Here is a 24,582-nt window from a genome sequence, read left to right on the forward strand (position 1 = left end):
ATTTCCTGAGTGTCTACTATGTCTGTGAAACGAAGAAATTTTAGTAAAGGGTGAGACCAATGATGAATGTTCAGGGGACTTTTGTATAAATAGTTTAATTAATGTCTTCTAGAGTTGATAGCCGTGCCTGCAGAAAGAAGATGGAGAAAGAGGGTAGACTAGTGGCTGGCCACGTGGTTCTAAAATCTCTATGAGCATTGCCAGCTCCAACCTTATCCTGATGAAGGAAAGAAAATAAACTCAAACCCCAAAGAATGCTGAATATCTGAAGCTTCTAAGAGCCTTTCTGATTAGCTGACTAACTGAAGGAAAACTCCCAGGGGTAATGATGTGTTCTCTGATGTTAAGAAGGGGAAATCTAGTCTGTAAAGATTACGCATAAAATATTTCTGAAAAGTGAATAACCTGATTGAGGTTCAGCTAAAGTGAAATAAAACTGTAATTTATTTTTTATTTTGTAAGCCTTTGCATAGAAAATGAAAAGGCAGGGTTGGGTTAGTATCATCCTTTTTTGTGTGTGTTTGTTTTGGTAAAATATAGAAAAGTGACTTTTGTTAGTAAATTCTGTCTCATAATGATTATAATTTTATAATGCAAATAAGATCAGAGACTGATTTTGTAAAGCTGGCTTGAGTTTTCATTTAGAGTTGACATATATTTAGTACATAGAATTTAGGCTTACCTAAAACATTAATGTTTCATTTTACACAGCATTAGTGCATAATAACAAGGATGGGTGACTGGTAGTTCTCATGCTTAGCTGGCTCTTTTCTTTTCCTGTTCTCTTGGTGCTTATAATTGTTTTGGGCTTAATATCCAGTGTTTGCAGTAGTTCACTGTACATGAGTAGAAACCAAAAATAAAGCTTTAGATAGCACTCCTTATGGTGGCTTTGCTCCTAGTAGAATATCAACATTAGTTAACCAGTTTTAGAAAATTGTAGTTTAATTTTCTTTTGCCCTTATTAATTTGAAATGTGTTATACTCTATTTCTTTCAATGATGCTTATCAATAAACATTTTATTTTTTCTATATTTGTTAAATAAGCTTCATCACATAATAAGGCTAGATGTGATTTCCTGGTAGTGTAGTGTAAATACGTGGCTTAAAATTAGTTAACAGTGTTGTCCTTTTAAGGACACACTGCACAGGATATTTAATGCAGCTAATAAATGGAAGCAGGTTACTGTCTGAAAGACTACAGCTGACTGTACGTTGCAAGTAGTGTATAAAACATTGAGGTCTGTTGGGATATACACAGCTGAAGCATATTCCTGGAAGTCACTGCTCAGCTTTGGAAGGTTTGGTAGTAATGATACATTAGTTGACTTTTTACATGACAGAGTAATAGGACATTTAGATTTTAAAAAATGACAGAGGTTTGGTAGACAATGGTTTGTGGTTTATAGGAACAAGGTTAGGATGAAATTGTTTGAATCTTATTTGAAGGATAAGGAAAAAGCAGAGGTGGGACTAGGTTGTACGTTAGAAGTGGTTTGGATTTTTGACAGTCATAGTCATTTATAGTTTAAGTAGAAATCGGCGGTATCCTGTTTTACTAAGAAGTGAACCATTACTTAGCAAGCATTACCAGGAGCTTCACCATGCACTACACCTCTACTCTCCCAGTTCCTCCCCCACTTCATCCTAAGCTCTTTGATGTTCTTGGAAAAAGGTTTTCTAAAACTCAAAAGAAAGTTATTAATGTGGGAATCATTTGAAGTAATCTTTTCTGTTTTTTAAAAGGAAATTTAATAGACCTTTTCTGGTTTTGTTACTTGTTTTTGTTTTGCTTTGTGAAATGCTGTTACTGAGCTTTTTGCAGTTACAGAATTTGAAGGACAAATATTAGCTGTATCTATGCCAGTGGTTTGGCTCCAATATGATTTAGAAGGAATGCCTTCTTGGGATTAGTGTCATCATATTTGATTATTTATTCGTTCTATTCTTAGCTGATTGTGGTTTGTTAGGTATTTCAACTTTCATTAACATTTGTTTAATGGAAGGTTGTTTAAAACTTGGGTCACAGCAATAAAATCGTTTGATTTAGTTTCCAAATTGCACTTAAAGCTTGAGGTTTTGGAAATTATTGTATTTGATGTAAAAGTGATTGGGCACAGGTTGTAGAATGATAAAAATAAATTTGATATTCTTTTTACTTATTCATTACACAGGCAGATTGACTTAAGCTTTATTTTCATAAAAGATGCCACGATTTTATACATTCTAGAACCTATTTCCATTTGTCTGAAACAACCACTTACACTGTCTCATAATTGAATGATATGTACTTTTAAAATTGTGTTTCACATTCTCAAACCGTCAGAATACACTGAATTTTTAGTATATAAAAATTTTCATGAGGTATTCTTTCCTGGCCAGAGACCACAATAGAGGTCTTGATTGTGTGGTTTCCTCCTCCTTTTTCCCTTCACTAACAGAGGTTTTCCTATCTTGGCAGCTGTTTCCTACAAGGCAGTCATCAGTCCCTGATTTCTTCCTTCCTCCTCCTTCCCACAAACAAGGGCTCTTTTGAATAGTGGATGACTGAAGACAGACTGATCTTGGATCACTTTAAGAAAGTGGAAACGTGTGCAAGAGTTGAGCATGTGGGCAAGCTGCCTGTATGCACTAGCTCATTGAAATCAAACAATGAAAACTTGGACAGTAAAAATCCTTTGCTTGGAATCTAGAGTGGTCCAAAGGCTGACTTTATTTTACTTGTAGCAGTAATGCACTTCGTCTAAATTATTCTGATTGCTGATCAGATCATTGAACAGACTGTAAGGATATAAGGAATTGTTCATTGATGGCCTTTTGAATGTGACAAGCCATGAGATTATCTGATTTTTTAAAATGCTTTACATAGAATAACTTTCAGTTTTAAGGCAGGCACATTGCTACAGCAGTTGTAAACCGCAGGTTCACTTTTGGTTTTGGTTACTTTTGAATAGTGTATGGGAGCTCAGAGTGAAAAATGTATAGAGCCAGCCAGCTAGTTTTGCAGGGATGTGTGCCATGTGTCTCCATCAGATTAATTTTGGATACATCATTCTTCTTTTTGAGGAAGTTTGCATTTTCCTTTGTTTCTTTGGACAGATAAGCATCTCAGGTGTTCTTAAATAGTATACTACTGATGTTGGTGATGCCCCCCTCCCCTGTGTCTTCAGTGCTTTGAGAGAGACCTAAAACTTGGACCAATTCATAGCAGGATCCTTAGGGAAGCATTTACATCTCTGAAACTATGGGCCTGAATGATTTCAGATTAATTTCTTACATTATTTTTGTTGTTCTTAATAAAGCAAGATATTACCTTTATAGGTAATAAGTGTTTCAAACCGTTTAGCATCTGCCTACTTTTCCATTCAGGTTACATTATAATGAACTGATAGTAAAATGTAGTGTACTGCTAATAGCATCTTGTATGATATGCTATATGAAGCATGTAGTAAATGCACAGTAGGTCAGATAATGTGCAAGAACTCAAAAGTTATCAGGAAAATTTTGTTTTCTAAATTTTCTCTGTGGTTTAGTGACAGCATCGAAGTGATGTAATGAGTTTGTTTTACTGAGTTATATATATATAACCTCAGAAAGGGAGGGAAGAATTCCCTCACTGCTGCACTTTATAGAACTCTTTAGTTGCAGGAGGTTAAGAATGACTGGAGAAAACTTGGTGTAAGAGTATTACTTAGAAGAAAATAATAGGAAACGAACATGAAGAAACTGTAAGATGTTCCTTTAACAGAAAAGTTTGTAATTTCCTTTCCCTCAGAGGCTAAATGAGGAGGCTAGATATATTTGGGAAATGCCTTCATTTTATGTGTATTATAAGGCTAATGTTTGCTGTGATTCCTCACACAAGCTCAGAAAGAAGTAAAACACTTGGACAGAACCCAGCAAATGACCTGGTCTCATGTGATCCTAGAAGCCGAGAAACACTAAGTCATACTTCTGAAGTTTTTGTACACTCTCCAGTTTGGAGAACTGGATCCATAGGGGCTATGAAAACCTAGCAGTTAGGGAAATAAGTTTGACTTGGTGATTAGGAATGTGGCATTTCCAGAATCCCTTTGTATATGGCATTATTTTGCCATGTAGAAATTTTGGCAATTTCACTTGTCAAAAAGGCAGTCAACCTTTTTGGGCTTTGACTGTTTTCAGAATGTAAGATTCAGATATCCAGTGTATAGGAGCGGCTTCCATAGTGGACATAGAATCAAAATACGTTTTATATTCAGGAGAGAGAGAGAGGAACGGAGAGAGAGAATTGTCATTTCTGCAATTTTTTGTGATGTAGAAAGACCATAGAGTAAATGATGGATTTGTTTGTTTTTCAGATATGAAGATCAATGATGCAGACTGCTGGTTTTGATGAAGCTGGGCATTTATAACTAGATTCATTAAGGAATACAAAGAAAATATTTAAAAGGATCAATAATGGTGTCTTCTGGTTGCAGAATGCGAAGTCTGTGGTTTATCATTGTAATCAGCTTCTTACCGAATACAGAAGGTAAGATCCAGTTTACATTTTGTTTTTTAAATCCAGAAGAACTTGAACTATACAATCTTCTTTATATGGAAGTACCTAGAATATTCATTTATTATTTTAAAAATAGTCATTAAAATGATTTCCTGAATATTGAATTCTTTATTAGGTGGTTGAGTTCTTTTGGTAACACAGATACGATATGGAAAGTGCTAGATATGTGAGTTTATATTTTATATACATTTATGAAATATAACCATTCTAAATAATCCCGAGGGAACTAAATGAAAGCTCTGTTTTTTTTTTTTTGGTATACATTTTGCATTTATTCACTACATTTATTTTAGTAAAATGGAAAGTATTTTGTGGAAACTCTTTCATCTTTAGTTACATTTGCTTAAGTGTGGGCATAATTCTAAAATCCCTAAGTTAAAATTTTTAATCTTTTATGAAAAGTTACTTTTTAATAATAGTTCATCTTTTTATGTTTATATCTTTAGCTATATATATGTGTGTATATGTATATACTTTGTAATGTTAAATTTGCAGAAATATAATAATTATTTCTTTGTATTTAAAAGTAGATGTGGACTTTTTCTTAAGCACTATTGCATTAAACATTTTTGTAAATCTAGGAATAGTAATGAGTGTATTTTTCAAGACAGACCTGAGTGTTAAAGAAATTAATATACTTTTGAAGCCTAATGAAATAATTGGAACCATCATTTATTAACTACTATATAGATTTCTGGTATCCGTTGTTTTCTTAGTCTTAAATATTATTTCCGTATGAAAATAACACACATGCAGGTGTTTTTTAGAGTAGGCTAGAAGTTAATATGGAGCTAAGATGTATAAATTTTATAGCTAGTTGATAGTGGCAGTTATTGGCATGAAAATGTATTAATCTTGTAAAGTGTGTGAAGGGTATAAAATCTCTGAGAAATGCATATAAAATATAATGGATTAAAAAATTCCAATTAAATATTCTTGAAAAAATGTTTAACAATTAAAAAATTGCTTTTCTATGTACTTTTAAGTGATCTCATTTATACCTATTATTAAAATGATAGGTGGAGAAGGGGCATACTGTCAACTAATAGAAGTGTATTATTCCATTGTCTCTGTAATAAGCTTCAAAATAACATTTTAATTTTGCTGAAAGAATTTTACTTGAATTGCTTGTTCCAGAGTTACATTTTATCATATTCTCCTTGTCCCTCTAGTCCCCTACCTTCAGTATATTGATATAATGTAATATAATTTAAATAAATAACAAATTTAGAAATACTTAAAGTAAGAATTTCTGTATTCAGAAAGTAAATAGTGTTCACTTGGGTTTAAGTCACACTTGGAAGTTACAATCTTTGGGTTAATATTTTATTTTCAGATGACATTGTTCTTTACTTTAGAACTGAAGATGCATCGTATCTAACATCATATGTAATCTCTCTGAATGAATAATACTATCACGATAAACAGTGAACAGGAATTGTGTTTAATAATATAAATTTCTGGCTTGGATTGTTGTGAAAATCTTGTATGTAGTCTGATGATTTTGCGTCTCATTTTTGGCGGGAAAAAACCTAACTGAATTCCTGCTGTTATGTTTGAATGTTTTTTTACATTTAAAAAAGATTCCAGGTGTGGACCAATGGCTCATTAGTCCACATAATGAAAAAATTTCTAATCAGGTTAGAGACCACTTTGCTTGCACAGTAGCTTAGCTCAGTGAGGGGCTAGCAAACAGACTTTTTTCATGAGATACTGCAGCTTTATTTTCAGTGTCATCTATCAGGTCAGGATTCATATCTGCTGTTAGGAGAAATTTCATTTTTGGCGCATCAGGCCAGGGGGTATTGCTTCTGAAGCACTTCCCTCCTACGAGTAAAAAGAACCTGGGACGAACCCATACTGCTAATTTTAAGAGTATACACAGTTAATACACACTGTTAGAACATTGATCCAGTATCGCATGGGTTTGTTTTAGAAAGAGAAAGTCTTACATGACATGATAGTCGTTTATTGCCAGAAAGCAGATAATGCTCTGTGAACATCTATAGAGAAAGCCAATCAACGTTAGGTAAGAAGGCATAGGAAGGCAGATAAATTTCTTTTAGGCCCTTACATGATTGTAACCTTTTAACATCTTACAGAGTTTAGTTCTTTTTGTACCAATTTCTAGGTTCTTGCAGGTAAACTCAGATAAGTTTTCGTGAGTGATTTCTTCCCTGTTTCCTCATTTATTGAGTGATTAAATTGAGCTGCATGCTTAGGATTCAGAAATACACAAGGAAAAATAATGCATTAGGCATGGTTCTTTTTTTGTTTGTTTTATTTTATTTTTTATTTTCCCATAAGTTATTGGGGCACAGGTAGTATTTGGTTACATGAGTAAGTTCTTTAGTGGTGATTTTTGAGATCCTGGTGCACCCATCGCCCGAGCAGTATACACTGCACCATATATGTTGTCTTTTATTCCTCACCTCGCTCCCACTCTTCCCCCTAAGTCCCCAAAGTCCATTGTATCATTCTTATGTCTTTGTGTCCTCATAGCTTAGCTCCTACATATCAGTGAGAACATGGGATGTTTGGTTTTCCATTCCTGGGTTACTTCACTTAGAATGATAGTCTCCAGTCTGATCCAAGTGACTGCAAATGCTGTCAGTTCATTCCTTTTTATGGCTGAGTAGTAGTCCATCACATATGTATACACATACACACCCCACAGTTCCTTTATCCACTCGTTGATTGATGGGCATTTGGGTCAGTTCCATGATTTTGCAGTTGTGGTGCTGTAAACGTGTGAAGGCACGATTTTTACTCTTGAGAAGCTCATGGTCTTGTGCAGGGATTGAAACCTTAAATACCTGTTGGTGCCTTGAGGGCAGCGGACTTGAGGTCAGATAAGAAAATGCTTGTCAGAGGACCTGTGATTACCATTCCAGTATTTAGCTTGGTTTTTCCAGTCTTCTGCCTTTCAGTAGAAATCAAACATTAGGATTTTTAAGTAATGGCAGCTAATTAAGATTTTGTTTAAAAAACAAGCGTGTATGTCGTAGAATAGCCATGGGTTATGCCTTTCTTTTTAGATCTTTTTTTTCCTCCTGTTACAGTTGTATTTTACCTTGGTACGTGATTTTAAAGGCTTCACATAATTTTGGATTTGCTTTACATCTGTACATAGTGAGATATACATTTCCAAATTCGTAAGGACTTACTCTGTGTTCAGGCAAACATTATAAATGTCATATTTTATGTACACATAAAAGGGCAGATCACTAAGTATTTTTAAAGTTTGAACATGGTAAAAGCTAATTATACAAAGGTTTAATTGTTAACATCTACCTATCTCTATCTTGAATCAAGTCTTATCCATTAAAATTTACCTGTTTCTGTAAAATAGGATTAATATTTTACATATTCTCTAAGCTTTTCCTATAACGTATTTTGGGGAAAGTTATATTTAGAATTTCCAAATAAAAATGATTTTATACAGACCATACTTTCAAAATATTTTGTAAATTTTTCTTATAATTGATTTTATTTCTAGAGAACTAATCTCAGATGCTTTAAAAGTCAGTTTTGTTGAGAGACTGGTGTGCTTTGATTCTTTTGGCCAGTTTTTATAAGCATAGTACCCACTGTGGAATCATGTATCAGTAAGTAGAAAGTAAATTGAATTTTTGTGTCCTAGAGAATTAAATTATGCTGTATAATGGAGCCTTGGCAAGCGTAAGTTAGACACATGAAGGCTTGCTCAAGTGACAAGTTACAAATAATAGTACTCCTTCAGCAAAATCAGTAATATGGATTTCAGGTTGAATTCTTTTTTTTTTTTTTTTTTTTTTTTTTTTTTTTTTTTTTTTGAGACGGAGTCTCGCTCTGTCACCCAGGCTGGAGTGCAGTGGCCGGATCTCAGCTCACTGCAAGCTCCGCCTCCCGGGTTCACGCCATTCTCCTGCCTCAGCCTCCCGAGTAGCTGGGACTACAGGCGCCCGCCACCTCGCCTGGCTAGTTTTTTGTATTTTTTTTTTTAGTAGAGACGGGGTTTCACCGTGTTAGCCAGGATGGTCTCGATCTTGTGACCTCGTGATCCGCCCGTCTCGGCCTCCCAAAGTGCTGGGATTACAGGCTTGAGCCACCGCGCCCGGCCTCAGGTTGAATTCTTTATGCAATGAATATGTAATTAGATTTTATTAGTCAAAGTTTTACTTAATTACCTGAAATTACCTTGTTGCTTATCCTTATTTCAAAGAAAAATGTTATGCCAGGTATAAATGTGAGAGATGCCACAAATAGCTTTATGTATTTATTTTATATAAATCAAGAAAATATGGTAAACATAGTTGTAGAAATAGTTTCTTGCTAGTTTTTACTGTACTTTTAAGTTCTCTAAGTACATTTTATAATGACTTGAGTTAATGTTATCTCTCTAAAAAATATGTGTCTGTAGGGTCTTTTCACTATTTGGGTAGAAGAAAAAAAGGCAGATTTAGGGGTTAAATATGAAATAGTGAAAACTGTTTCTGGCATATTTCCATAGGTATTTCCTTCAGAATGGGCTGAATTTGGTGGAATGATTAGTAACTTTATTCTCCAAGGTTAAATGTAAGAAAGATTGATATAATTCAGACTACTGTATTCATTCCTCCTTTTTTCTTTCATTCTTTGATTTACACACGCATATAACAAAATCTGTATATATATACACATTCTTGTGTATATATATGTGCGTGCACATACACACACACAACATGCAGTATACTAGTTTCACAAGGGCAGGGATATTTTTTTGTTGTTCATTGATGTCTTCAAGTGTCTTAACAATGCCTGGCTTATAGTAAGCCTCTCAATCCATAGCTGTCACATAAACAGAATAAATCTTTGAAGAGGTTCATAGTCTGTGTAATGAGGGAAAAGACAATGAGCAGTTGTAATAAGAATGTGATAAAGTGCCATAATAATGATATTCACAGAGGCATTGGGATGAGCGGTAGTTGGATGGTTGGATGTATGTCAGGAAATGCTTGTAGCTGAAAGTGTCATGAAACAACAGAATCACCTGGAAGATCTGCGGTGGGGCCCAAGCATTAGTTAGCGTTTCTGACAAATTGCAGGGTGATGCTGATGGTGTTACTCAGCATCACACTATAAGAGCCACTGCATATTGTATGTGTGTGGGAGTGGTTGTGGTGAGGGTAGGGGTGCATGGGTGTAGACATGGTACAACTTTTTCGAAAGTATTTTTGGAAAAAATTATAAGTTGATTGATCATGATTCAGAAGTTAGTAACCAGTTGTTTCTTGGGAGCTAGTGGCTATTTCTTTGCAGATTGTTCTTTATTCCCCTGATTAGGCTTCTTGGGAATAATTTTAGTCTTCAGAAAAGGATTTTTAAATTTTTCCCGCTTTTATTTATTTATTTACTTTGAGATGGGAGTCTCGCTTTGTCTCCCACGCTGGAGTGCAATGGCGTGATCTCAGCTCACTGCAACCTCCACCTCCTGGGTTCAAGGGATTCTCCTACTTCAGCCTCCCAAGTAACTGGGATTACAGTCATCTGCCACCATACCCAGCTAACTTTTGTATTTTTAGTAGAGACGGGGTTTCACCATATTGGCCAGGCTGGTCTCTAACTCTTGACCTTGTGATCCACCCACCTTGGCCTCCCAAAAGACTGGGATTACAGGCATGAGCCACCGCACCCAGCCTTTTTTGCTCTTTTCAACAGTGTACTCAGAAAAAAAATTTGAAAAATTTACACCAAATTGGAAAAAAACATGTTTTTCCTCTTAGGAATAAATGCTCCATTTAGTAGAGCTCTTAAAACTCTTGTTTCAGTTTATCTCTTTTCACTGTAATACCCTGGTTCTTTTCTTGTTGAGAATAACTACATGGCCAATGCTGTGATAACACTGATTTGACTTACTGTGGGGACTTCAGATTTCCCAATCTAACAAAATTGACTACTTTTGTTCATTTCAGTATATCTGATTAGTTGACGTCTAGGAGGTAAATTTTCAGCAAGGTACTTGGGGATTTGGCTGTAAACCTAATGGGAGTCACGATTCCCATTAAATTAATAGGAATTGTGTATCTGTGCTTGCTGCCTAGCAAATGTAACTGTTTTTTAAATTCACAAATTATGTAAATTAACATCCATCTAAAGCAATGCATTTTTAAGCAATTACTATTATTATTATTATTATTTTGAGACAGTGTATTGCTCTGTTGCTCAGGATGGAGTGCAGTGGCATAATCTCAGCTCGCTGCAACCTCGGCCTCCTGGGTTCAGATGATTCTCCTGCCTCAGCCTCCTAAGTAACTGGGACTACAGGCACCCACCACCATGCCTGGCTAATTTTTGTAATTTTAGTAAAGACGGGGTTTTACCATATTGGTCAGGCTGGTCTCGAACTCCTGACCTTGTGATCCACCTGCCCTGGCCTCACAAAGTGCTGGAATTACAGGTGTGAACTACCGCGCCCGGCCAAAAATGTGATTTTATTTAAGAAAATACTTAACTGTATTGCTCTTACGACACTTTAGATATTATTTTGTTTCATGAGTATATTGTAATTTGATTGCAGCAGCTTTCTTCTCCAGAGGTAGCGATAATTCAGTTAATTGTATGATGTTTCTTCTCTTGGAAAAATCAAATTATTATAGTATTACTATCAGCATTCAAAATGAAGGTAAATATGTTCCAAATGTGACTCAAAGTTGCCGAAAATAAAATTAAGCTTAATCAGATACATTGGGATCTTTTCAATAGTTAATTTGAATTATACTTTGGTCATCTTATATACCAATATTTAGTGTCTGAATATGCCATGTTTCATAAATGAAGATAAAGTTCAAGTGCTTGATTGTCGATTTTTTTTCTTTCCACTTTTCCTCATGCTTTCTTCTTGATTCCATCCTCTTTTGCCTCTTTTTCATTTGTGGAAAAGGTTCGTTTATCCACAATTTGTGTTGATTCACCAATAGGTCTGTTGCTGGTGGAAAAAGTGTTGCAAATATGTATGTCATTCACAACAGTCACCCTGCAGACCTCAAAAATGTTATATTACATGACTGTTTAATTTCTGTAAACCTCTATTTTTCTGACAGAAAATAACATATCAAATATTTAGTAAATAAATTTGTTTTTAAATAATAATTTGCTGAAATTAAAGCGGTTATTAGCTCGTCCATACTAGAGTAAATTTTAGAAATACTGATTTTACATGCATATTAGACATTTACACAGTTATTGTTATACTTTGAAAGAATCAATAGTGTATTACAGGTAGTTTAATTAAAAGCACAGGAGACATGTAAAGCACCTTAATTTTGTGGAACTGTAATTCTGTTAATTTCTCCTTACCCATTAATTTCAGCATTGATGAAGCTCTTCAATTTTTGAGTTAATACACTTTTTAATTTTTTAATATACTATAGCTTGTGATACTAGAGAATAAGGTAATACAAGTGATTGAACACATCTGAAGAACACATCTGAAGACTATTGTAGAACGTGCTGTGTCTCAAAAAACTGATTTATCTGCCTTATTACTAAGGGAGTGTCTTACTAAAACATATGCTTGGTACCCCATGGTACTCTTTATATTCTTTTCCCCTCCTCTGCAAGACAAAGAGTGACATATGACAGCCATACAGGCTACACATATTAGACATCAATGTGGATTAGTGAATATCTCATGGCATCTTTCAACCTTGTTCCTGAACTCCTTTTGTCAACTTGACAGAAGTGATTCCAGGAGAATACCTAGTCCCAGCCTTGGGATCTCTTGGCTAAAATGTAAAGCTGAGAAGGGAATATGTATCAGCACTTCAGGAAGCAGAAACAACATTTATAATCTCTTCTTATCAGCATGGGACTCTCCTGAGTTTGACTTTTATGTCTGCCGTAATTCTTGCTTTGAGGGCTTATTTTTCTTAAAAGTGCTTTTTTCTTCTGATTTTGAATGTATACATCTTCATGAGAAAAGAGAAAATTTAAAAAATTAAGATAAGACTTTTAGAAGGTTCATAATTCTATGACTTTGTTATGCCACAGCACATTTCTTTTCTGTTTTTCCACCTGTACACATACTTCATATGGATAAAGCCAAATTATGTATAAATATACAAATTTAGGTTATTCATCTACATACACTCTTATATTCATATTTTCACTTTTAATTACCAGAAACAGTATTATCATGCCATTATATTTAGATAATGAATGTTAACAGCTGCATTATAATTCATTATTTAATTATACAAATTTAATACAAATTATTTAATCCTCCTTTTCTACTTGCTAGCCATTTGTACTTAAGTTTTTTCAAGTATAAGTAAAAATATGTATCTATATAATTATTTTTCTTTCACAGCTGGTTATTTCCTGAGGCTAAAATTCTAGAATTCTGATAATTTGACTGGAAGTATAGACATCTTTCAAACTGGCTTTTTTGAAGGGTTAAGCCTGTGTTCACACATTGATGACCAGTATGTAAATCCATGTACTTTACCAGCAATGATTTTAAATTTTAAAAAGAATTAACACTTTGATTTGTAAAAAAGGGTATCTAATTATAAATTAATTTTGTAATTTGGGGGATACTTCTGAGGACAAAAACATTTTTTGTACATTTATTTAGTGGTCAGTTGTCATTTTGATATGAACTTTTTGTTCACTGTTTTTGCCAGCTTTTTGTATTGCTAATACTTTTCTTATTTTTTTAAATTTATTGATGATACCCCCTTTTTTCATTTTTATTATGAAAACATATTTGTTTGCCTTTTATTTTAATTTACAGTGTTTAAATTTTTAATGAAAACTTCAAACAGAAGAGAGAAATTTGTAGTACAACACTAATCGCAGATTTAACAATTGTCAAGATATTGTTACATTTGCATTATTGCACCCTTCTTTCCTTTTTGTTATATAGCTATTTTCTTTTGTGAGATCTTCCATTATTTTTATGCTTAAAAATGTATATCTTGATCTCAATTAAATATTTATTCACTTGCATTTCCCTGTAGCTCTTAAATATTTTTTATTTAAATTTTTAATCCATCATGAATTAATGTTTTTATACGGTGAAATCTAAGGTCTTTGATCAGTTAATTTAAAATGAAGTGAACTAATATTAAACCAACTGGTAAGAATTAAATTTTAACCAACAAAGTAGTTGAAGTTGGAACATAGCCAAATTAAAAATGGATGATGGATGGTAGTTGAAAAAACAAAAACAAAAGTAAAAAGAGTAGAAATAAACACTTATTTGTATCTACACAGATTGAATTATGAATGAAAATGTCACTGTTCTGATTTCAGTAATATATCAGTGGTCTTCTCTACTTAAATGATTTTTGTATCCCAAATGTATTTAATAAAGTTTATTTTTAAGAGTTTTTATGTTGTTGTTAAACAGCCGAGAGAAGCAAAAACATGACTGTAGAGACGGATTAAAATATCCCACCATGAAGATGAAGTTCTGCATTTTAGGAGTTTTCGACTTTCAAGAAACATAAAGAATTTCCTGGAAAAAAGAAAGGAGGGATTCATATGAAGCCTGGTTAAGTTTTGCACAGGGGTTTAATCTAAAAAAGGGATACAAGTAAAATTCTTATTTTGTTGTATATTTACAGGATGCGTCTTACTATTCCTGTACCCATCTCTTTGTATCTAATTGGTGTGTGTGTGTGTGTGTGTGTGTGTATTAATCATTAATTAGTTCTCTTTTCCCTCACTGATTCGTATTTTTATCTTTATAGTACTAAAATCTAAGCCAGGTGGTAGTTATGCCTATATTAAGTTTAGGCTTTGGTTAGAGGCAATATAGTAGGATAATACAAGTCAGATACTTCCTTATTTTAGTTATGCATTACAATAGAAAGCCTGTTGGATTTTAAGAGGCCACTTTTATATGGTGGAATGCTGTGATGAGGCGATGTTGACAGGCTTTTTAAAAAGTGGGTAAGGAGACAGGTGTGTAGGTTAAGTTTATTTCCTTGTTTAAGGAAAGTTTTTTATTTTTATTTTATTTTACTTTTTTTTTTTTTTACAGTTTTCTTATTTGGTTGCTTTTGATAGATATGCTGAATATCTGAACATTTCTCCAAGTGGAAGGAAGGGAAATGGAACCCACTGCACTGGTAGGAAGGCTCATTTAGGGAAGGAAAGACTGTATATTAGTATCCAGAGAGAGGGAAGATTCAGGAAGAGATGTGTACAGCCGCAGAAGAAAGATGACGGAGGTCACGCTGGACTTCAAACATCTTCTTTATCTAGAACAGTGCCCCTCAAAATTTAATGTGCATGTAAATCACTCAGGGATCTTGTTAAAATGTAGATTCTTGCTTCAGTAATCTGGGATGGACCTTCTGAGTCTGCATTTCTAATAAGCTCCCAGGTGATGCTGAGGTTGCTGCTCTGTGAGAGAACGTCTGAATTAGGGAGTTTGGGTTATTAAAATGTTTAGTCTAGAAAATGAGATTTTACATGACAGTGACTTCCACTGTTAAAAATCGAGGTTTGTGTTAAATCCAAACAACCATAGTTGAAATATAGAAATGACATCACTTTCAGTTGTATAACTCATTTTATTAAAAAAGGAACTAAGCTACCTTGAAACTTTACTGAACATTTTTGTATTTTGTTGCACTTCTAATCCTATTTTATATGCTTTCTATTGACCTTTTATCTGGTGAGTTGCTTTGAAAAATCCCTGAGCAACAATGCAGCCTGACCCTTTCTCCCTAATATTTCCCTTTATTCCCTATTGATCTGTCCTACTTTCATTCTATCATACACAGAAACAGTGTTTTTAATAGCATTTTGATACAAATATTTTATTATTTAAAGTAACACTATAAAGTCATGTAGTGCAAAGTGTATGTTTGTCTTATTTAGAAAAAGTTTATTTTTATTATACTAATTTTTCAAAGTCAACATATTTAAACAAGAAATAATTGTCGTTTTTGCCTAAGTATTAATTCCTTGACTTATTAGCACCATAAGAGTATAGGATGGAAGTACTTGATTGTTAATTGATCATTAAAAATGGCTAAATATATTTTATCTGCCTAAGGTTATCTAGTGATTTTTTCTCCTTTTTGGTGTTGTATATAATCAAAGATTTTCTTCTTCCTTTTCCCTTTTCTTTCAGAGGCAAAGATATAGGGTACTTATATGATTTGTTTTAATTTTACAATAATACCAATTGTAAAGTAAATGTATTTCTTAATGAAGTTTATTAGACTCTTCACGTGTTTAAACCTCTCAAAAGTAAGTTAGTAGCAAATTTTAAACATAGAGAGTTCTATATAGGCACCTGAGAGGTTGAAGTATTTTTATTTTGATTTTTTTGGTGGAATTAAAGAATTTTGGACTTTGAATCACAGCTTGGATATTAGCAGTGAGAATTTTTCATTTTACAGATGAAGAAATTAAGGCCTGCAGATTGTTTCTTTGTCAAGCTCTACTTAACTGCCAGTCCAGTTTTCTTGCTGTAGAACTTAATATTTAGCTTCAGATCGTTAGTATATTTTCCTATCTCAGGAGGCTGTTACTCAAGAATATTTAAAGTATACTTTATATTGCTTAACATTGCATTACTTAATGGTAATTATCAAAAGAGCTAATTTTTGTCAAAGTTTTCTTAATGTTTACTACCATTTTAGATGAAAAACTATGTTAAGATTTACTTTGTTTTTCAGTGAAAATTATATATAGTATAGGAGGACCAATCATGCTAATACTCCAACTTTCAAATAATCTTCAAAAGTTTACAGCCATAAGCATACATTTTTAAAAAGCACAATTTATCTTTGAAGTTACCAGCTGTTGCTGAGAATCATTAACTGTCAGAACACTGAACAAGAATTGTAACTCTTACTATATTTAGTTATCAGTTCACACAGATTATCAGTCATCATTAAAGTATTTAAAAGGCATGTGCCTCCTGAGCCCCTCCTTCAGGTATGTGTTTTGGACATTATCTTTTCCCTTTTGTTTGCTTACAACAGGAAGCTCGTTTAATCCTTTGCTTTGTTTTAGAGTTAGGCAAATAGAAACCATCCCTGTTAGCCTTCAAAAGCTCTTACTTTTGTTGCATTAATGGCACTCACAGTAGATTGTGTGATCTTGCTTTATTTACCAGAAAGCTTGCCTTTGAGAGCTGTCACTCCATTCTTTCAACAGTGTTGTTAATTGACTGATAGCACTGATTGAGTGGAAAACCTTCAGTGACAAAAGACTGGATATAGGTGTGAGTCCATTTGAAAGGCTGGTGAATCTTTGTTTCTTAATCCCATTTCTATTTGCACTGAAATACTAAATACAGACTAGAAGAACAAAGTATATTTAAAAGCATTCAGAAATGTTAAGCAACAATAAAACCCCTTAACTGTTTAAATGACAGCAGCTGACTATTTGAATTAACTTTGTGTTTGGCTTAATTTGGGGCCCTAATTATTCCTAACTTACGTGAGTAGATTTCAATTATAGTATCCTGCAGGGATTTGTAGCTAAGGCAACTAAAAGAATCATTTTACATAAAGTACTTTTGTTCAACTGATTAGACGAGTTAAAACGTAATGATGTAAAATTGAAACCCTTCTGACAAGGTCCAAACAAATGTTTCTAGTAATTTTGTTCAAAAAAAATTAATCTAAGTTTGATTTTAAATAATAATTTGGTCTTTCAGGACAATTGACTTTCTTGTAATACTGATAAGTATATAAAATGCCTTAAGATTGCATGTTTTGGTAAAGGAGTAAGACTTTAAAGGGAGGACAGATTTGTCACAGTGGATGGACACCGTCCTAAGTAATATTTATTTGCTTTATAATCTTCGATACACAGTTTGACAGCTTTAAATACATAGATTTAGAAGAGAAATACATACAAATAACATGAATGACTAGTACCTGTTTAATTCTGTATTTTGGAATACATTTCAATTGAACACAGATCAGAGGCTCCATTTATGAATTTGAAATGCTATATACCAAGAAGTACAAGGACACAATATGGTTGACATTGTGCTATAGTCAGTGGACAGACTGAGTGTTAGACTTGTCCTGCCGAAATACTCCTCCCCACTACAAACAACCACATTAATTTTAAATACCTTTACCAGAATGAAAGCTACTTTAAACTTAATTACTGGTGCTGGAGCACAATATTAAAAAAAGCATTAGCCAGCATCCATCGATCATTTTGAGGCTTAACCATAACGTTTCACTGGAGTCTTACCACTGTCTAATATCAGTCTACTGTAGTGAGTGAAGTTAACAGGCAGCAACTCTGTTCTACACTTGTCTTACTACTGATCTAAGTTCTCTTCATCATCATCTTTCTCCCCCTCCTGCTCCTCTTTTACCCCTTCTTTCAGTTTTTGAATATCTATAATATGTGAGTCGTTATATTTTCACACTTGGTATTTTCATTATTTCCTTTAAGCTAGTCAATTCTATGACCTGTTTTTCATTAAGTGAAACAAAATCTAAAAGGTATGGTGTAAAGTTCACAGACCTCACCTTTTTGACTTCAAAGTGAGGTTTTCCCCCCATAGCGCAAACCAGGCTGTACAACTGTTTCTTGAAAACAGTGCCAGTAAATTCATTCTTTGACCTATTCAGTTCCTTTTTGTTCTGTAGTATACTTTTTGAACGCTAGTAACCTTTAGGAGGCTTTTTCTAATCTAAACAGGAATCCTCTGAATTTGTATAGCAGCACAGTCTGATACAGTAAGCCACAAGTAGTTATTGAACACTGGAAATGTGACTAATATGACTGAGAAAATACATTTTTATTGGTCAGAGCAATTTGGTAGGTACTACTTTCCTGTAAGGCTTTGTTGTTGTTGCTGTTGTTACCTCTTATACCTCTTTTATGTGTTTTAGCTGACTCCTGGAAGTTAAGCACAATGTTTTATTTATTTATGTATTTTTCATAATGCTTAGACATTCAAAACTATTTTAAATGATTGAGAAGCACATTCAAATAGACTTAGTACCAAAGCTACATTTCAAATATGTACTTAATTTATGGGGCAGGGATTTCACTAATGATCACCCAAAACCAATATGGTTAGTTTATGAATATCGAAAACAAAGGAGTGTCCATGCATGCATAGTGTGTATCTTGCAGGAATTCAGTCCTTAGGATTAACAGCTAAGTATACTTTAAGCATATTTTAATACTTAATTGTAGCAAACCCTAGTTACTGCAGCCTCAATTCTTATTATGAGATTTTGATAGTTGTTTAAATTATTTGGATGGTAATAACCTACACTGAAATCAGCTAATGTTGGCTTCTCTTCCCTAAATATGGAACTTCCTTCTTAAAATCCTTTGATGAACCCAGCTAATATTGCCATTTGCTTTTTATGGTTTGAGAATATGTTTTAGAATATAAGTAATTATGAAGGCACCAGTTAAAAATGATGAGTAATGAATATCTCTAGTCATTTAGAAAATTCTCGTGATCTTGTCTTGTGAATTCTTTAGTAACTAGAAAATCCTCTGTGATTTTAGCTTAAATATAAGGAGGACATTTTATCTTCATAATGGGTAATGGTGTATTTCATTATAATGATATTTTATATAGATTTATGCATCACACCTGAAAATACATTACTTTTTTGGTTCTTAATGACTTTTGGCTCTTTTTCTTAATTACTTTACTGTTAAAATGTTTATAGCTTGTAATATATAAAAATTCATAGCTTTTTGGGGAAATTGTCGTAAAATGCCACTTACATTTGTGTGTGTGGGGGTGTGTGTGTATTCTGGCAGTCAGGATTTCTTATTTTCTGTTTACATTTGCAAATGAATTTCTGACTTACCATTCTGTCTCTGTGTCAAATTTAGAAAAATAAATAGCAAATTCTATATTTAGTAGAAATTGAGGTACATACACAGTACAACTATAGGTTTTTTATATATTAATTTTGAAGAGGAAAGCATCTGCCTTAAAATGGCGAAGTAAAAAATTATTATATTCTGTACAATGATGAACTATTCTAGCCTCAAGTACTTGGTAACTAAAACGTTTGCTCAGTAAACGTAAGAATTTTTCATTGACATGTTCAGCATGGATTTGAAGTTTCAGAAGTGCTAGTTTCTAATCCTAACATCTAATAGTTCATTACCACCTCATTTTAAAACAACAGTGGCATCTCTCAAATGAAAACATTATTTTGTCAAACTTTATTCCTGAATGGTTTAAATTTGTTTTAGAAAGTCAATCCACTTTAAAAATGAAAGTTTGGCACCAGTGAAAGTAAAAGAATGTATTGCTGTTTGATAAGTCAAATAGAAGAGGAGTGTTGCTGCATCCTTAGAACAAATGATAAACCTTCCAGGTAACCGCCTGGTAAGAGAAAGATACAGCTTCTTTTGGGAGATATTTATGAGTCTAATCTGATATGTATGTGGAAAACAAATTTTTAAAAAGCCGTATTCTGTAAGCATAGTTGCTATGTTTATCATTTAATAATGAAGAGAATAAGAAAATTCTCCCGTGATACAACATTGACTTAATTGTCCTTTTATAATACTTATTCAAAGTATAATCATTATGAAATGAAAATGTGAAAAGACTTGGAGGAAATGAACCTCCATGGATTTGAGTAAAAATCGATTTTCCTTTTTATTTAGCATTTGCAAATGTATACCTGATGTGCCATGCTGTCTCTAGCTGTGTGTCTTGCTGGCTTGTTTCTGTTCTCATCCTCTCTGTCAAGTTAGAAAAAAAATTAGTAAATTCTGTGTTTATTAGAAATACATACTTTCATGGTTTTGACAGCTGAGAAGTCCTGTACTATGCAAATAAAGATACGCCAACATAATGAACTTTTTAGCTTTATTAAATTATTTATTAACTATGCTTAAGAGAAATTTTATTGGTATTTAATCTGTTTGAAGATCTGATACTTTAAATTTAACCTATAAAAGTCAACATTTTTTTGGTATAGTAGAGAAAAGAACTGAACTGTCAGTTCATTCCAAGAGCGAAGAGGCAGCTGCAGCTGGTCCAGAGGAGAGGGTCTGGTTGGTGCATAAAAAATACATGTCAGCATTTTGACACTCATTCTTTTGGGGTATCTGTTATCACTGAATAGGAAACTGTTTCAAATTGACAGATAGACAGAATGTTGTGCTGAATGTGTAAATTGGAATTATCACATCTAGCAGTTCCCTTCACCAGGTGCTGGCTTGGAGCTTGGTTCTCTGCTAATGTCGAAAGAGTGCCAGGAATAGTTTTATTTGCTAATTATCCTTCATCTCTTCCAATGTCTAATTTTTTTAGTAAACAGCTTGCCCAGGTGTTTTTAGGAATAGCTAGCAGTACAGTGTAAGACTGCAGGTGCTTATGTGGCAAGAGGATGCCATGTGGAACAATGAAAACACCTATATCCATCTGTGTGAAAAAGATGATTGCTTTCAAGGGTTTTGCCCCTAATGTCCTGAGAATGATACTTGTCAGTAGTTTGTTGTCCCAGAGATCCTGGTGAGGGCAAAAAAGTGGACGTTGGTGTTTTTAAGACAACTGGAACATTTTCTTAGGTTTTATCTTTGAATCTCTTTAAAAACTTTGTGATTTGCAACCTATGTGAGTAAACAGTGAAATTTTCAAAGACTGTAAAAAAAGAAAGCAAATCATGTATTAATAAAGAAATATTAAAGATGAGTTTTTTGTTTCTTCAAGCTTTGTGGTCTTACTGGAAAGATTTACTATATATAAGGTTAAGGTTTTTATTTTTCTGTCATTTTTTTCTAAGAAATTCTTTCATAATACCATGATGTTTGAGAACAAAATTTAGATTTTTATGCTTTATAAATTTATATCACAAGATGTTACTAAGTACTGCTGAAATTAAAGCAATATTTGAGCAGTATGCTCAAATTGAAGCATTTTAACTTACTTTTCTTGAAATTTAGTAAGTTGGATCACAGAATTATCTTTTAATTAATTCTGTTAATAATGTTTTCTTTTTTGTCATAAATATATTTTTAAAAGAGTTTGTGGCCTGCCTTTTGCCTGTTTTATGGGCAGTGGATTTTCTTAATAAATTTTCCAGTGTAGGTTGCATTTTCTGTTGCTGTTTTCTAATCATCATTGCATTATGGCAAGATAAATGCAAAGTGCTCAAAATGAAGATTTTATGAAAATGTTTTATAGTTTTCCTTGGACTCTGAAAGTTGCCATGGCATTTCTACAGCCACTCACATTACAGTGATACTGCTGAACCACTGGATTTATCCTGTCAGCTTTGATTTAGGATTAGGCAGTGTAGTCATTTGTATTGACTTGGTCTCTGTTTTCTTTCACCAACATATCCCATAGTGAAATTACATTTGTACGAGTATCTCACAGGAAAGCCTGAAAGTATAATATACTCAAAGGCAGTAAGTTTTGGTCTAACGTCCAATGGTTCAAATTCTGACTCTTATCAGCTATGTGAACCTGTACATAAGTTCTTACTTATTATAAAGTTGGGAAAATGCCTCTATTTTACAACTGCTGATGCTTAGAAATGAAATGTTTAAACATTTATTCATCAGTGATTGTTGAACATTTGCCATGTGCTCAGACTATGCAATGTGCTAAGTATGGGTATTGTCTTTAAGGAACTTAACAATAATGGTGGTACCTTATGACACATAAAGGGGAACCTAGAGAGAGCTGCATAGGTGGCATACTCAGCTGAAACTCAAACAGCAGAGATACCTGAATGAGCCAGAGGTGACCAGCTGAGAAAAGTTCTGCTGAACTCCAGGAGAGGGAGTAGAGTGTGCAAAAATATTGCCACTAAGAAATGTGGTGAATTGCTAATAGGTCAATGTGTGCGAAAGGTGAGGGGTGACAAAAGAGAGCTCAGGATGAAGTTGGAGCCAGATCACGCATGTGGAAGAGTTAGAATTTGATCATGTCGGTGAGAGATAATCGTTGAAAAATTTCAAAGGTGATTATAGATTTTTATTCTAGAAGTATTTCTTTAGGCTGGATGGGGTTGACTATTGAAAGCGGTGAGAATATTGAACACGTTCCTGTGGGACCAGGGAATTAACATAAACAAGTGAAGTAGACAGGATATAAAGAAATGATATAAAACTAGAAAGTGCATGCTTGTCTAAAGTAGGGAGAAGCCAGGCGCAGTGGCGCATGCCTGTCATCCCAGCACTTTGGGAGACTCAGGTGGGAGGATTACTTGAGGCCAGGAGTTAAAGATCAGCCTAGGTAACATAGACAAGACTTTGTGTCTACAGAAAACTTAAAAAATTAGCCAGGTATAGTGGCATGCTCCCATGGTCCCAGCTACTCAGGAGGCTAATGTGGGAGGATCACTTGAGCCTAGTAGGTCAAGGCTGCAGTGAGCCATGATAGTGCCATTGCACTTCAGCCTGGGCCACAGAGCAAGACCCTGTCTCAAAAGAAACAAAAAGCAAAACTGAAACAAAATCATGTAGGCAGGTGCTATTCAGCTTCAGGTGATTATTTTATCAGTATTTTGATACCTTTTTTTTCTTTCTTTTTGTTTTCTTTTATATATTTTTCCTTGCAAGCAGGAAGTTATGATACGTTTTCAGTATGAGTATGTTGCCAATTGAGCTGATTTTTTTCCCCAAGAAAAGGCAGACATTGGATTTGAATGTTACATCCCTATATTCTGAAATGTTGGCAGCTAATTCAGATAGACACTGAGGGGGCAAATGAAATAAGCCTGTGAGCTGAATTCATCCTGTGGTCTGCCCATTTGTGCCCTTTTTCTTAAAAAATAAGATTGTTGGAGTAATCCAAGCAAGAAAGAATGAGAAACTAGAAAAAAAAATTGGATGAGAGTAGATAAAAGGAATGAATTGATGAAATTTCAGAAGTCATATTCAGAGTAGAAGTGAGGCAATTTGGCAGATCACTGGTGAGGGGAAGGGTAATTTATTCAAGTTTGTTCGTGGTAAGGGACAGAAGCTGATGTTTGGGAATAAAGTAAACTGGACTTTCTTGCAGGCTTCCAGGGAGGTCATGTTGCCCAGCTGGTCCTTGTGGAGTTTGGAAGGTGGTGTGGAAACTGGTCATATATAGCACAGATCCATAATCTGAAGCAGCAGGTGCTTCTGGGACTCTGGTTACTTGCTTAGTTGTTTGGCTCATGGATTCCCTTTGTATCTGCCTGCTTTCGCCTACTTTCAACTAACTGTTCTTTTCCTCAACTCAGTCTTTTTATTTTTTCCCCCTTGCAGTTTTGTTTTAGGATATCTGGTGTACTTTACCCAGTCTTGTGCCACCCTGTCAGTTGCAGCTTTTTCTCTAGCTCTGGAATTGCTTCATGTTTCCCAGTTCAAATTCTTGAGAACAAGAGAAACTTATGGGCTTCTTGTTTTTGTGTGAAGCTACAGCCTACATTGCTCTCAGGATCATGGGCTGATTGCCCTTGAGTCAAAGGACCATGTCTTTTTTGATCAGCTGTTTCTGATTGCTGGTAGGGTCTCATAGGCTAGCTTTGCCCCTTTAGCAGTGCCTATCAGCAGATCATTTGAGTTAGAATGAACTGAGCACCAGCAGAAATGGTGATTTATTAAATATATCTAGGCCTAGTGAGTGATTAATGTCAGGAGTCAAGGTGGATCAAGAATTCACCAAGATAAGAAATACAAGATAAATGGATTTGATGGCTAATTTGTGAGCTTAGTTTAATGAAGTTACTGCCATTAACAATATAATTAATACTAGTAATATGCCAAAACTTAGCCATGCTTATTTGTGGGGCATACTTAATTACAGAATTAAAAAAAAATTAGGGCCTTAATATTCCATGATTTACAACAAGCATTTAATGTGAGGCTTGCTTTGATCATTAAATAATAAACATGTTTAATCATTAAATGATAAACGTGAGTAAAGTTTGAGAAACTTCTGTTATAGATATATAGAAATAACTAGATTTTAATGTCTCTCTCACTTTGTGCTTTTAATTTAAATCTAAAAACAATGACTGCCCTTGTCAGTCCCTTACTGTCACCGTAGTAGGTGCTTTTTTTTTTTTTTTTTTTTTTTTTTTTTTTTTTTTTTTTTTTTTTTTATTTCT

The 24,582-nt window shown here is 34.0% G+C and overlaps 1 protein-coding gene across 5 annotated transcripts in view; it reads left to right on the top strand.

Annotated features, from left to right (window-relative positions):
• Nucleotides 1-24,582, top strand: part of ADGRL2 (adhesion G protein-coupled receptor L2) — a 195,553-nt gene that overhangs the window by 32,076 nt on the left and 138,895 nt on the right. For 3 of the 5 annotated variants that reach the window (XM_025393350.1, XM_025393330.1, XM_025393359.1), the window contains exon 2: nt 4,341-4,513. In XM_025393350.1, the coding sequence (XP_025249135.1) occupies nt 4,441-4,513 (73 nt within the window). In that variant the 5' untranslated portion in view covers nt 4,341-4,440. Of the gene's footprint in view, nt 1-4,340; nt 4,514-24,582 lie in introns of those variants that run through there. The other 2 variants (XM_025393319.1, XM_025393340.1) reach the window with 1 other exon arrangement.

This window comes from Theropithecus gelada, chromosome 1 (genome assembly GCF_003255815.1).
Source record: "Theropithecus gelada isolate Dixy chromosome 1, Tgel_1.0, whole genome shotgun sequence".
NCBI classification, from domain to species: domain Eukaryota; kingdom Metazoa; phylum Chordata; class Mammalia; order Primates; family Cercopithecidae; genus Theropithecus; species Theropithecus gelada.